The sequence below is a fragment of the Poecilia mexicana genome, unplaced genomic scaffold (genome assembly GCF_051168715.1).
Source record: "Poecilia mexicana isolate PSO_F unplaced genomic scaffold, ASM5116871v1 scaffold_23, whole genome shotgun sequence".
Taxonomy (NCBI): domain Eukaryota; kingdom Metazoa; phylum Chordata; class Actinopteri; order Cyprinodontiformes; family Poeciliidae; genus Poecilia; species Poecilia mexicana.
In genome coordinates this window covers 7,734,984-7,747,311 of record NW_028263392.1, presented here as the reverse complement: position 1 = coordinate 7,747,311, position 12,328 = coordinate 7,734,984, and the positions used below count along the sequence as shown (strand labels likewise).

The 12,328-nt window shown below is 40.8% G+C and overlaps 1 protein-coding gene across 2 annotated transcripts in view; it reads left to right on the top strand.

The window, feature by feature from the left end:
• The window catches only part of prickle1b (prickle homolog 1b), a 29,087-nt gene that overhangs the window by 5,730 nt on the left and 11,029 nt on the right, over positions 1-12,328 (top strand). Inside the window, exon 1 of one of the 2 annotated variants that reach the window (XM_014970558.2) lies at positions 9,740-10,288. The exons of the other annotated variant lie outside the window; for it this stretch is intronic. Coding sequence (XP_014826044.2) covers positions 10,274-10,288 — 15 coding nt within the window. The 5' untranslated portion in view covers positions 9,740-10,273. Of the gene's footprint in view, positions 1-9,739; positions 10,289-12,328 lie in introns of those variants that run through there. 2 annotated transcript variants of the gene reach the window in all.

Sequence of the window (12,328 nt, the reverse complement as noted above, 5' to 3'; positions counted from 1 at the left end):
AAGCACCGTATCTCACACCTCGGCGTGTTTGACATACCAGATTTAAATGGAAGAGCGCCGCAGCCGACTAAATAACATCATGAGGAAATCTTGCCTTTTGCAAGAAAGCCGTAATTGAGCCAAAATACAAGAGGTGTGCTTGTTATTATAGGATTGAAACATGACTCAGCTTCTGCCTCTTCTCCTTAAATTTGTTTCATGTGTTAGACATTTTCCTCTTGAGGCAAGGACAGACCCCTTTAAGTGAATGTCTCAAGTCAGCTCTAATAAGGGACAGTTTGTTGCTTCCTCTCTTCATTTTACCATTTTATTTTTGTTTTAATAAGTGCTTTAATTGTCAGCCAGGATAAAACATTGTGAATTTTGCTCTTTAAGCTACATGTTTCCAAAGACATTTAAGTACTTGTGAAAAATGTTAAGTGGAACCTGTTTATCGTTACATCAGGTGGTTGCGTCTCTCGAGTCGTTCCCTGCCTGTCGCAGTTTCTCCACATCTCCTTGCATCATCCCAGGGGAATAGTGGGTCTTTAATTCATTCTAAGAGGAAATGGCTCCCTCGAATCTGATGCCACCCGGAGTCAGGAAATGGACCAGTGTGATAAATGCAGCATAATGAGGGTGGAGAAAATTACAGGATTTTCACAAAATTTGCTGAAAGCTGCACATTTTTCCTTTACTTGTCCAGAAGGGAGCTTCGGGTTTTTTGTTTTCTTCTTCCTCCTTTCTTTAAAACATTGGCTCAAGCTACAGCAGTAGTCTTCCCATTGCCAGAAGGTGACAACGCAGTAAATGTTTCAGTTTTCAATGCAGCGCTGAAACCAACAGCTTTAAAAGTGACGCAATACAAATTGAACTTGAAAATCAACACGGTTGTATTAAAACAACTGAGCAGTCTAGACAAAGTAAGCCACTTTGCCCTCTATTGTCAGTATATATTTCCAAGGTAGGTGCAAATTCAAGTAAGATCATGGCATTTGGCTCCTTTTCATACCCAGAAAATTTTCAGATCATGCCTGATAGCACTTTATCAGGCATGATCCATATTCAAACGCCAGTAGTACTGAAAGAACTACCCCTGGCTGAAGTCTTAGAGCTTCAGCCTTTTCCTACTAGTATTAATGTTGAGCAGTTGTGTATAATACACCGATACAGTCTAGTCTTTTTATTTTGACCGCCACACTTTCTTCTGGCTTGAAACTCCTTTATTTTGCCTTACTTCTTTCTGCTTCATAGATCTCAGCAAAAACTTTGCCATGCCTCATCAATTATTAATCCTTAGCAGCAGGCAATGGTGGTAATAGTCAATAATAATATTAATAATAATAATAAGAAGAAGAGGAAGAAGAAATGTTTCAGTGAACACAATTCATAATGTTCCTATAATTTTTACAAGCTCTCTGCTGCCCCCAAGTGATAAAAATATTGCTAAAATTCCTTCATTTACAAGAGAAAGTAGTCATATTCAATAAATTAGGATATGTGGCTTGTTTGTCAGATTTGAAGGACTTTTTGAAAACAACCCTCTGTATTAAACAGTTTTTATGAAGTCCACATTTCTGTGCTAACTTTTTTTAGTTTCTTTGTTTTTTTAGTCTGATGCAATAATCCAATTTTAAATCTTGTGTTTTCATTTGCTGTAAGTGGAAAATCATAATTAAGGCTTTCAATTATATTGTAATTGATTAAATATGACTTTACTTCTGTGCACAACATCTTTATCTTACAGCGATATCTTCCATATAGCTATGTTTTGCTACACTGCGCCTCTCTAATTAATTCAATTAACAAAAATGACATATAAGAGAAAGATAAACTGGTCCGTTTTATGTCCAAATCAGTCTAAATTTTAAATTCGGTATCTTTCCAACTCCCACAAGCATATTTCGGAGAGGAAAATAGAATTAAAAAAAAAAGTTTGGGACTTTCCAGTTACTTTTTGTAAAACCTTAAGAAACAGTAATTTGACTATTATCTGCGCTTCACTGCTGTTAGACGCTGGCGTTCAATGCAACTTTCGTTTTGTTTGTTGTGAAAAGGTGATTAAATGGTCGCTTGCATTAATGAGTTGGTATATGAATGTCTTAGGTGTTTACACAAATGATCTCCAAACCCCAACAGTAAAGTAGGGGCTGAGGGGAATCATTATCTCCAACCAGCCACCCATGAAATAACATGTGGGGCCTGTTTGTGTGTGTGCAGTGCTGATCTACATTTGTGGGCCGGCATGTGTTTTTTGTTTATTCTATAATTTGCATGTGTGTATTTTAGTGTTTTGGGGTGTCCTCTTTAAAGAATGTCCCCTGTATTCCGCAAGTTAACAAAAACGCAGACTGATGGGTTGCGTCTTGAACTAAAATGGACTTTTCGGCCCCCTGGGAGTCTCTGATTTGCACATCGCTGCAACAGTGCTCGGGCTTTGCTCTGAACTCGGTTGAAACCCTATCGTTTGGTTCGGAGGGGCACAAATATGTTGTATATCCCTCTTATACTACTTCCTTCCCCTAGTTGTTTCCCATCTGTTGCAGATTAGTTTCAGTGTGTTTAGAGAGAAAAGCCTTTCGGCGAGCAGGACTGATAGTAAACCCACAAGTCAGAACTGTCAGGTAGGTCCGAATTAACAGAGGCCAGCTGAGGATATGGCAATCGGAGAGGTTGGGGGGGTAATGGGGGGGTGCGCTGCAGGAAAGAGACGGACAGAGAGAGGGAAGGGGAGTCTAAAATTACCCGGGGAGACCACCAAACGGTTCATCTGTTTACCCACTAAGCTGGACCATTACTCGAGGGCCAGTGTGGAATGCCAACGCCGATTGCCTGGCCAGATTTAAGGGCGGAGGACACACACCCTACAAGACATGCTGCGTCGGCTCTTATGAGGGGGGTTTATTTAAGCATCACAAGATGTCGGTGTGCTCAAAGCAGTTGTCCTATGACGCATAGCTTTGGTCACCCTTTTGGCATTTAAATTATAAATGTTTGCTAGACTGTGCAGCTGCTTTACTCTCACCTTCTAAAATGTGTTTCAGTCTAAAGTGGAAAAAAAAAAAAGCGTTTTCAGAAAGGGTTTGTGGTTTCACACACACCCTTCTCTGACACTACGCCGTCTTGAGAACTGTGCAAGCACATGTTGTCCCAACTTTAGTAACGAGTGTGACAAAGTGCCTCGGGGCTGCAAACTTGGTCCGACCCGTTGTCTTTCCCAGCCCTTGTTATGTTTTTAATGTTAAATCATGTGGGGCGGGGGAGGGGGGGGGGGAGGAGAATAAAAAATAAAAAAAAATAGCGTGTCGGTTGGGTAATACACAAATGTGTAGGTGTGTGCGTGCATCTAAGTGATGTGTTTGTCTGTTCTGGTTGAGTGATGTACCATCCCTCTGGGGTCCTATTATTAAAGCTATGTGTACACAACCCCCCAAACCATGGCCAAGATCTATCTCTGTAGAAATGTCAGAGGGGAATTCACACACTTAAACCAATGTACAAACAGCTTTTCCCTAAAAACGTGATGCAGCGATACTTCTTGATTTGCCTGACATATCTTATTAAACAGTTCTTGTTGTTTTTCATGCAGTCAGTTTCTCATGATAGCAAACTGCATGGATCCCGCATTGAGTGGCACAATTCATTAAAGGTCCTGTTTGTGTTGGCCAAACAACGACATTGCGTAAATCACTCGAGCTGATGCTCACAGCGGTAAAGGGACTAAACGTAGCAACGATTTATCACTCCGAGATAAATCAGAGTGGTGATGTTGGCCAGCAAAAACAAAAACATGCTGAATTTTGACAGGTGCACATAAAGTCGGCCATTTCTCTCATTCTGTCAAGACGAACAAGACATTTTAGCTCCTTATCTTTTGTCGTCATCTCATAGTTTCAAATACATGAAGTCATGGCAAGTTTCTTTTGTGATTCTTACCAAGCAGCGCACTTGAAATATTTCCCAATAGTCTCATTACTGAAAGTGATGTCAGTGGAAGACGTTACACCAACCAAGATGTGGGCTGTATGCTGTTAATTTGTTGGGCTAGTTCCCACATGACATTTCCAAAGAAACGAGTTTACTTTCCTTGTAAATAGCAACACCTGCATTTGTGGAAATAAAGTCTTACCAATTCTTTTAGTATGAAGTCCTTTTGTCGAGATGCGTCCAACAGACCAGATTTTTGTCCATCTGCAAGTAGCATAGTGTAGTATCATGCATCCTGATTACCCAACTGCTGTGGCACTTTGCTAGTCACCTGGGTAAATTTTTTTTTTATTTATTTTTTATTTGATGACATATTTTAGCCTCACTTTTAATGTAAAACGGTTTTAAACCTGCGCTGGCCAACCATGGCTATCAGAGCTAACAGCCAACTACCAGTTGTTCGTCTAAAAAGCTTAACATAACTAATGATCTGCTTAATAAGACCTTGAAAACCACCAACATAATGACGGGCATCGATCCCTTGGTTTCCGCACCATCGCTGTCCATGTTTATTTTTTATTTTTTAAGACAGGAAATATCTCCAAACAGCTAGGCTTATTCTTTATGTAAGTTGGGGAATAGTGCAGCAGCCTTCTTGACCAACACCGACTGGCCAACACACCACAAAAACTCATTTTTCGTTTTAAAGCAACATTATGGCATAGCATTTTCATCATTCTGAAACCCTAACTTGTTACAATTTGAAATATACAGTGATTACAGCAATTGGACCGTGTCAGCTACAGTCGGTTCTATTGTATGCAACTTCTTTTTAGGTTGAAGCAGGCAACATGATTTCAAAATGCTTGAGTCCCTCCGCCCCCACACACACAATTAGACACACACACACAAAAACACCCCTTTCAAAGCAAAGGGTAAATGACCCTAGGGGCTTTTATTAAAGAAGGAATGCGTCACTTAAAATGATCAAATCAGAGTTGGATAGGAGGCACAAGACTGCCGTTTCCCACATGCCCGTGACAGTTATGTATTTCTATAAGTCTTTAACGTTTTATTTGTTCTGTTTATCATCTTCAAAAAGGTGGTTTTATTCGCTGTATTTCTTACTACTATCGAGGTTTCAAAAGAAGTTCAATGCAACGTTTTTAAAACCCAATTCCTGCCCGTGCTTCCTTTGCAGTTGACGATTTCCTGCGTTTTATAGTGCTTTTATTGCCACTTCTGTCATCCTGGAGGTGTGCAGCTAACACCCTGCCGTGGTTAACAAATCACGGCAGAAAGTTTTACAACCCGAAAGTTAAACTACACTTGGAGAATGAGTGTCAACGAATATTAACACTGACCCGACGGGACGAACTACAAAGAAGCTCCGCAGACCTGATACAGCGGCGGAAAAAGGCAAGTCGAGCCGGTGGGCCTTGTTAGGAAGAACGGAAGGTCTGCTTTCTTGGCGTGAAAGGCTGCCGAGAGGCGTCTGTCAGCATGGAAAACTATGAATGGGTTGGAAAAAAGAAAAAAAAAAAAAAACGGAATCAAAGTGGATGTGAATTGAGACGTTGCTCTGAGGGTTTTATGTGGATTCCATCTGTGTAAGCTGCTTGTCAGCCACAGAGGACACAGCTTGGGCAAAGGCAGCTTGAGTGCACTTCATTTGTCAGACAAAAACTCTTCCTTATAGATATGTCTGTTTATTTTCATTGTGTTAGTGACGACGCCGTGTCAATCTCGCGCCCTTGCCATTAGAATCGTGGGTCTACATCGCACATATTTGTGACTTTGACAAAGTGCGACTTTGTGCGGAGCCGTTTGCCCAGTCCTGCATGCGCCATTGTGTCTTCGCATTTTATGCGTATTTGGCTTCTGGAACGGTCTCTGCTCTGTTTGAGTTCGACTTTTATGACAAACTGCCCCACAACGCGTTGGGACATGCGACCTGCCCTGGCTGATCTCCGTTTTGAGCAGCCAAACAAATCTCTCCGATGTCTTCTTTAAATGATCGAGTAAATCTATCTCCTGACAGATTAAAGGTGTGAATATCTGGTTGAATGTAAAAGTAGAGTTCAGTGGAAGAGGAGAGTGTTTGCTTAGTAAGCCATCCCTCCACAATACCAACCAAAAAAAAAAAAAAAAAAAGGAAGAAGAAAAGGCCAAATTATCAGGTAGGCTCTGTTCCTAAAGGCAGATAAAAGGTCCAATGATGAAGTGTATGGAAGTGTGCCGGGTGTCTGCCTCCAATCGGTGTCTAGTTTCAACTTGGATTTCAAGTGCAGAAAAGAGCAACTGGGTCTCATCTGAACTGCCAGTCTGCCAGGGGAAGATAGCTTTCCTTGGAAAGTTATTGAGGAAACTTGATCAAAAGAAGTCTTCCCCCAACTATTTTCCAATTTCACTTTGTTTGAGATTAAAATTATACGTTGGTCCAATAAAAGCTTGGCAGTTTCTTTTTGGATATGAGCCAAGCCCTGGGTGAAGAATGTGGCAAAAGCCAGGCAATTTTATCATCTGAAAATCTACAGAGCTTTTCTGTTAGTAAAGGTGGAAGAAATGTATAATTTTATCTATAACTGCATAAAAATGTTATTGTAGAAACAGCCAATCTACATGTATTTGAACACTTTCCTTCTCAGCACTTCAAGGCATCTCAGTTTAGCCACAGAAACATCAGAACTTGCAGACAAATAACTTTGTCTTACCATAGCACATTCTAAAAATGTGGCTTAAAAAGGAATGTTATAAAATGATATTTTTAACGACAAATGCCACAGAGTAGCTATACACTTTTAAAAATATAATCGTAGATTATCGCTCCCTTTTGACGAGTTCTCCATCAGTTTTGTACAACTAAATGAGGACACCATTCTTTCTTTCTCGAAAAAATAGACAAAGATCAAATTAAACTTGTTTTTAGACCGTCATGCCCTGAAAGTCAGACAAGCAAGGAATATTGTTTTTTTCAAGACAGTATTGTTCTTATTGCACAAATTAATACAAGATAATACAGTTGTCTTGTCTGTTGCTCTAATAAACAGCTTACTGCTGTTCGTGCTGCTGGGGGGGGGGGGGAAACAAGTTAAATTAATAGCTAATATTAGCATTACTTTGCTCAAAGTTGCAAATAAATCTTTAGAACGTAATAAAAATTATTTCTCTAGCTGCATGCGATACTAGCGTGGTTACAAACTGCCCCTTGTGCTACGCTTTTCTTCATAAATTGCCAAATGTGTGAAGACTACAGCTCCAAAACAGCGCAGAAAGTCAAAGCTCAATTCCTCCTCCTTCTGTTCACTGATTGGCCGGTTGAAATTCTTCCTGAGAAATCCAGCTCAATGGTAGAAAGCCCAAATGGGACACTGTAGGAAGATGAGAATCAAGGGGAATTGCATGAGAAGGAAACGGCTGAGCTAATGCAAGACATTTGTGTCCTGATATTTGTGACTGTTTTCTTGCTTCTTGATGTCGGTACACAACTGAGCCTACAGCATAAGGGCGGACGTTACTTTAAATAAAAAATGTACATTGTTTCCGTCTGCTATTACACATGACACCACATTTACCGCTACTTTTTATCTCAACGTTTTAGATATTGATTAAATAAAAATGCTGGATCCTCACACTATGAAACATAACAGAAGAAAGAACAAAATTACTTAATTTTTAAGACAATAAAGGGTTTGGGTTTCCATGCACATTTCTCTCTAAATAAAGATGTTCTGGATATTTCAGTATTGCCGAACTATTCACCTGTTTAACAGTAGTATTGTATGCTATTCTAATAAGTGGTACTCTGTGACTGTTGACCTTGCTACCAGGATTTAGGAGTTTAACTCCAAAAAGGAAAATAGATCATTTAATCTTTTTTAATGCATCATGCACTTTTGTCCTTATTTTTGCGCTGTTGCACACTTTATATTCTTTTTGGAAGAAGCCAAAGAGATGAGAAGGTCAGTCGTGTTTTCTAAAGAACCATAGGTCTCTGGCCAAGAGCCCAGGCCAAGTCTGAAAGACAGATTTCTATCCATTGTCTCCCATAAAGCCACTCATCCTCGGCCCTGTCGTCTATTCATGCAGGAGCATTCTTCTCCCACTCGTTCCCCTGTTTTCATTATTAGGATTAAGTACCTCGCTGTCAGAAAGAAAAACAGAGGTTGTCTCCTCTCTACCCATCTGCCCAAATAAGATCTCCAGAGCTTCTGAAATGCATATCCAGATGAGTATCTCTGGAAACCCAATGCGAAACCGCTCTGAGTTGGGGGTGGGGGGCGGACAATGAGAAGCTTTTGCACAGAACTGCCAAGAGCGTTGGAGAACCTTGCAGCTTTTCTGAAAGGTTTACCTTGTGACGTAACATGACTTTCTAAATATGAATCGGAAGGCCAGGAAAAAAAAAAGAAAGAGAACTTGTCTCTCTCTCTCACCCTCCCAAGCTAATTAGCCAAGTGAGTCATTTCTCATTTGCAGCAGGTTATGGCATGCGACAAACGGCTCGGTTGCCCTGTTTGGGAGCCGACTTTGTTGGCTTGTCAGAGAAGAAGGCATCATTGTCTGCCAGACAATCGAGTAAACTCATTTCTCATCTTTGACTGTTTAAATGAAGCTGTTGCTCCTTTTCAGCCTCTCACAATGATGGATGGTGCAGAACTTGATCAAATAATCACAACAAACATCTCCAGGCTCATCTGGTGAGTTTGCGACAGTTTTGTGTGACGATCCCAAGCGATTCCTTCGGAAGGATTTCCTTCGCTGCTATATGCGCCAAATCGTTGAGAGTTTCCTGAAGCGAAGTGGTCCGTGTGACAATAACTTCATTGTGACTGTCTGGAGTGAGAGATGAGAGCGGGGGACCCCTCTCCTCTACATCATTCAGACCTCTAAAGGAAGAAGAAGCGTAGTGGGGAGGTGTGCATGGGGAGGGTGTGACTGGACGGAGACCGACCATGAGAATTTCCCCGAGATGGATGAGACTGGCTTGAGAGGAAGCAGGGTTAATAAACTCCTGACTCACCAACAAGACATGAGGGATTTTTAGCTGCTTTTAAATGCGTCAAAACCTTCAGCACGGGAGGAACGCTGTATGCTAGGTGTGGAAACGTTGCCAGTGAGAAGCTATTTTATGCTTGGTACAAATTATTCTCTGCACAAACCAAATAACTGCCCATGAGATAGTTTTTATTATGCTGCGTTCGATTGATCTCCAATATGACAAACGGATCTGGGAACAGATACCACAACAGAGTTTACTGTGTAGCTGTTGTTGCAAGTTTGGAGACAGTTTCCAACTGCTAATTGCTAGTGCTATCTACTGCTAGCATTGCAAAGGGATAGTAGCAAATATTCCATGATGTTGGGCTTTAAATCAATCATGTAGTCTTTGTATAAAAAGGATCTACTCTAGAAGTCTTTCAGTATTCTTTGCACGCAGAACCATGAGTAAACAATTTGTTTCTGTTCCTAAGATAATGGAGCAGATGGGCTAACGGCACCATAAGCATGACCCTAATATAATCAACGGCTGAATGTAAATTAATGGAAAACTGGGAGAACAAATTATCTCTAATGCATTAGTCTGGACTCTCACAGAGACAGAGGAAACCACAACATGCAACCGTTTTGCATCAGTACGAGGAATCTCATACAGACGACTGTGTCAAGGAACGTCAATGAAATGAAGATAAATCTTCCTGTGAACAGCACGAAATACTGCAAATTCAAGCACTTACGCCAGTGTGATGAAAGTGAACATTTGTCTGCCAAAAGATTTTAAAACTTGGAAACAAAAAGAGAAGACATGTCATCAGCAATCATGCAGGCCAATGCGGTGGTGCTGGCTGCAGGGCCCGGTGTTATGCCGGTGGAGGAAGGGAATGCGGAGATAGAGACGATGGGTGAGGGGGGGTGTTGATTCTGAAGTGTGTGTGTGTGTGTGCAAGAGAGACTGAAGTGCAGAGACAGGCAATTTGCTCTTTAGGGCAGGAATAAGGGAGGGGCTGACGAGGCTTGGCTGCCCCGAGAGCACACAGCCACAGTGGGATCGGAGATACAGCAGATAGAGACGTCACCTCTCTGCCGTCCCTGCTCCCTTGCTGGACTTGGAAGTATTTAGACTGCCGAACGGGTTTTCTCCTCCGACTGCCTCGGAGCTGCTCTCCGAGACCGTCGTGATAGCTAAAATTGACTTTTAAAAGCCGTCTGAAGAAGGCTGGAAGGGAAGATGTCGTTTTCTGACCGATCCGGATCCGATTAGAGCATGGATCCGTGCTGCAGAAAGGTGCCCAGAGCTGGGAAGCTGAATAACTGGGGAATTTTTTAAAGTTTTGTCTCAGTTTTCTGCAACAGTGGAGAGAGACAGATGCTTTTAGCAGAGGTAAGACTGAGATAGAGTCCAAGTCTGTAATGAAAAAACAGCATTTTCTCAGATTTTTTTTTTTTTTGACAGTTGCAAGTGGTCTCATTTAAGCTGTGCATCTCCTAAAATCATTGGTCGTTTAGCTAACGCCCTCAAACTGTCAAAAAGCAATGATTTCCATCTATGGGCTTTTATAATAGACTAATAGACTTCCTTAAATGAATCCCAGCACATTTAGACAACATGAATGTGATTTTCTTTTTCATTAACTCTTGCTAGCGAGCTGAAGCTTTGATGGATTGATACTTTTATGCTTATCTGCCCACTCAGAGTATGTTACGCATGTATGTGTGTACAAGTTCACATTAGAACGTCAGCACAGCTACCCTCTAATGGAACTTAGAAAAGCAGTTGAAAACACATTTAGTCATGTGGCATTGTTTTCTTGTCGTTACAAACTAAAGTGAAACACTCCTTCACATGGTTTTTGTGAGCTATTCAGTTATTTTGTCACCTGCCAACTAACTTTGTTTCGGTTTATTGTTTCAGTTCTGCTTGGCGTTAGTGTTAGTGCAGCTTACTGCTACTGAAAGCTAGAAAAGTGGAAGCTTACAACTTTTACGAAACACGGTTGAAATTGTTCACGATTTGTTATTTATTTCTTGGTCGTGTCTCTGTGTTGGTAAAAGCCACTGGTAGAACTACTGCACAGACGGATGCTACAGGAAGTTAGAAAAGTAGCAGTTTAAAACTAAAATGAATTGTTGCTTCAGAAGTTATAGAGTCGTTTATAATATGTTTTTATTCTTTCGTCTTTTGGCAACAAGTTTTGCTTGATCCTGTTGAGGTACAAGCAAGCACTGAAGCGCAGCCAGTTGCTAGAGGAAGTTAGAAAACAAGTAGAATATTTGAAAAAGTAGCAGTTTAGTACCGTTGCTAATCACTACTTGAAGGCAATTTGTTTATTATTTACGCTAAACCCTGTTGCTACTTTTTGCGTACTATAAACATTCACGTTTTCAACGACCTGCTCCTGGAGGTTAGCGCAGTGAACAGTTCCAGGTATTTTCCAAAATACACATATCTAAAAGTTGTGGCATAATTCATAATAAGTTTTCAAGAGATATTTATATAACTGCACCTCAGGATGTTACTTCAATATTACACTAAATGTTCTTCACTCATATGCTGACCAAGATCATTTAAAACTATATTACCCAATCAACGTTATACAAACATCTATTTTTTTTTCTTTTTGCATACTACTAGTATTTATATTTGTCCCCTGACAAAAAAGGGGAATGTGATGCATTTTTGCTGATATGCTTTAAGTTTCCCAGCTAAGTTGGGGGGGAAAAAAACCAACTACATCTGGCCTGTGTTTACTCCGACGCAATGTTGCGACTCTAAATGGCTGTTTGAAAAAAGAAAGAAAACAACTTTCTCTTTTTAAACTCCTTGACCTCCTTCTGTTGCGTCTCCGCAGTTGCCCACATCTTGAAGAGAAATGCCTTTTTTGTTTGTGTTTTTTTTTTTTTTTGACAAAGACAGCTATTGTGTTATTGCCAAGTGGTGACATGGTGAAATGTGAGTTGCTGTGTATATTGGCTCAGCAACCCGCAGTCACCTTTTCCCTGTTGCTTGCGGGATGAGAGGCAGGGGAGACGCACAATTGTGACCGCGGCGAACGACGGCGCACCATCTCAAGTTCAGTCGTAGCGAAGTAACGAGGGATTTCAATTCTTTTGTTATCGAGTTATAACTTTTTGTAATTACGCAGGATGGAAAATACAAGATAGTTTTGGTAACTCAAAAATACGTGTGCATGAGAAATAGACATTTTTCCACCTCCCAAAATTATTGGCATGTAGATAGGTTCAGAAGCTTTAAAATAAATGGTAGGCATGGGGATTAGTGACGCCAAGTGACTGATCCTTTCAGCAGGTCTCTAAATGAGATTTGGAGATTTCTTCCACAGATAAACTTGTCGAAGTGGCCGTAATATATTGGGTCATTACATTGATATAAAACATACAGCCCCAGTGGTTTTCATTTTCT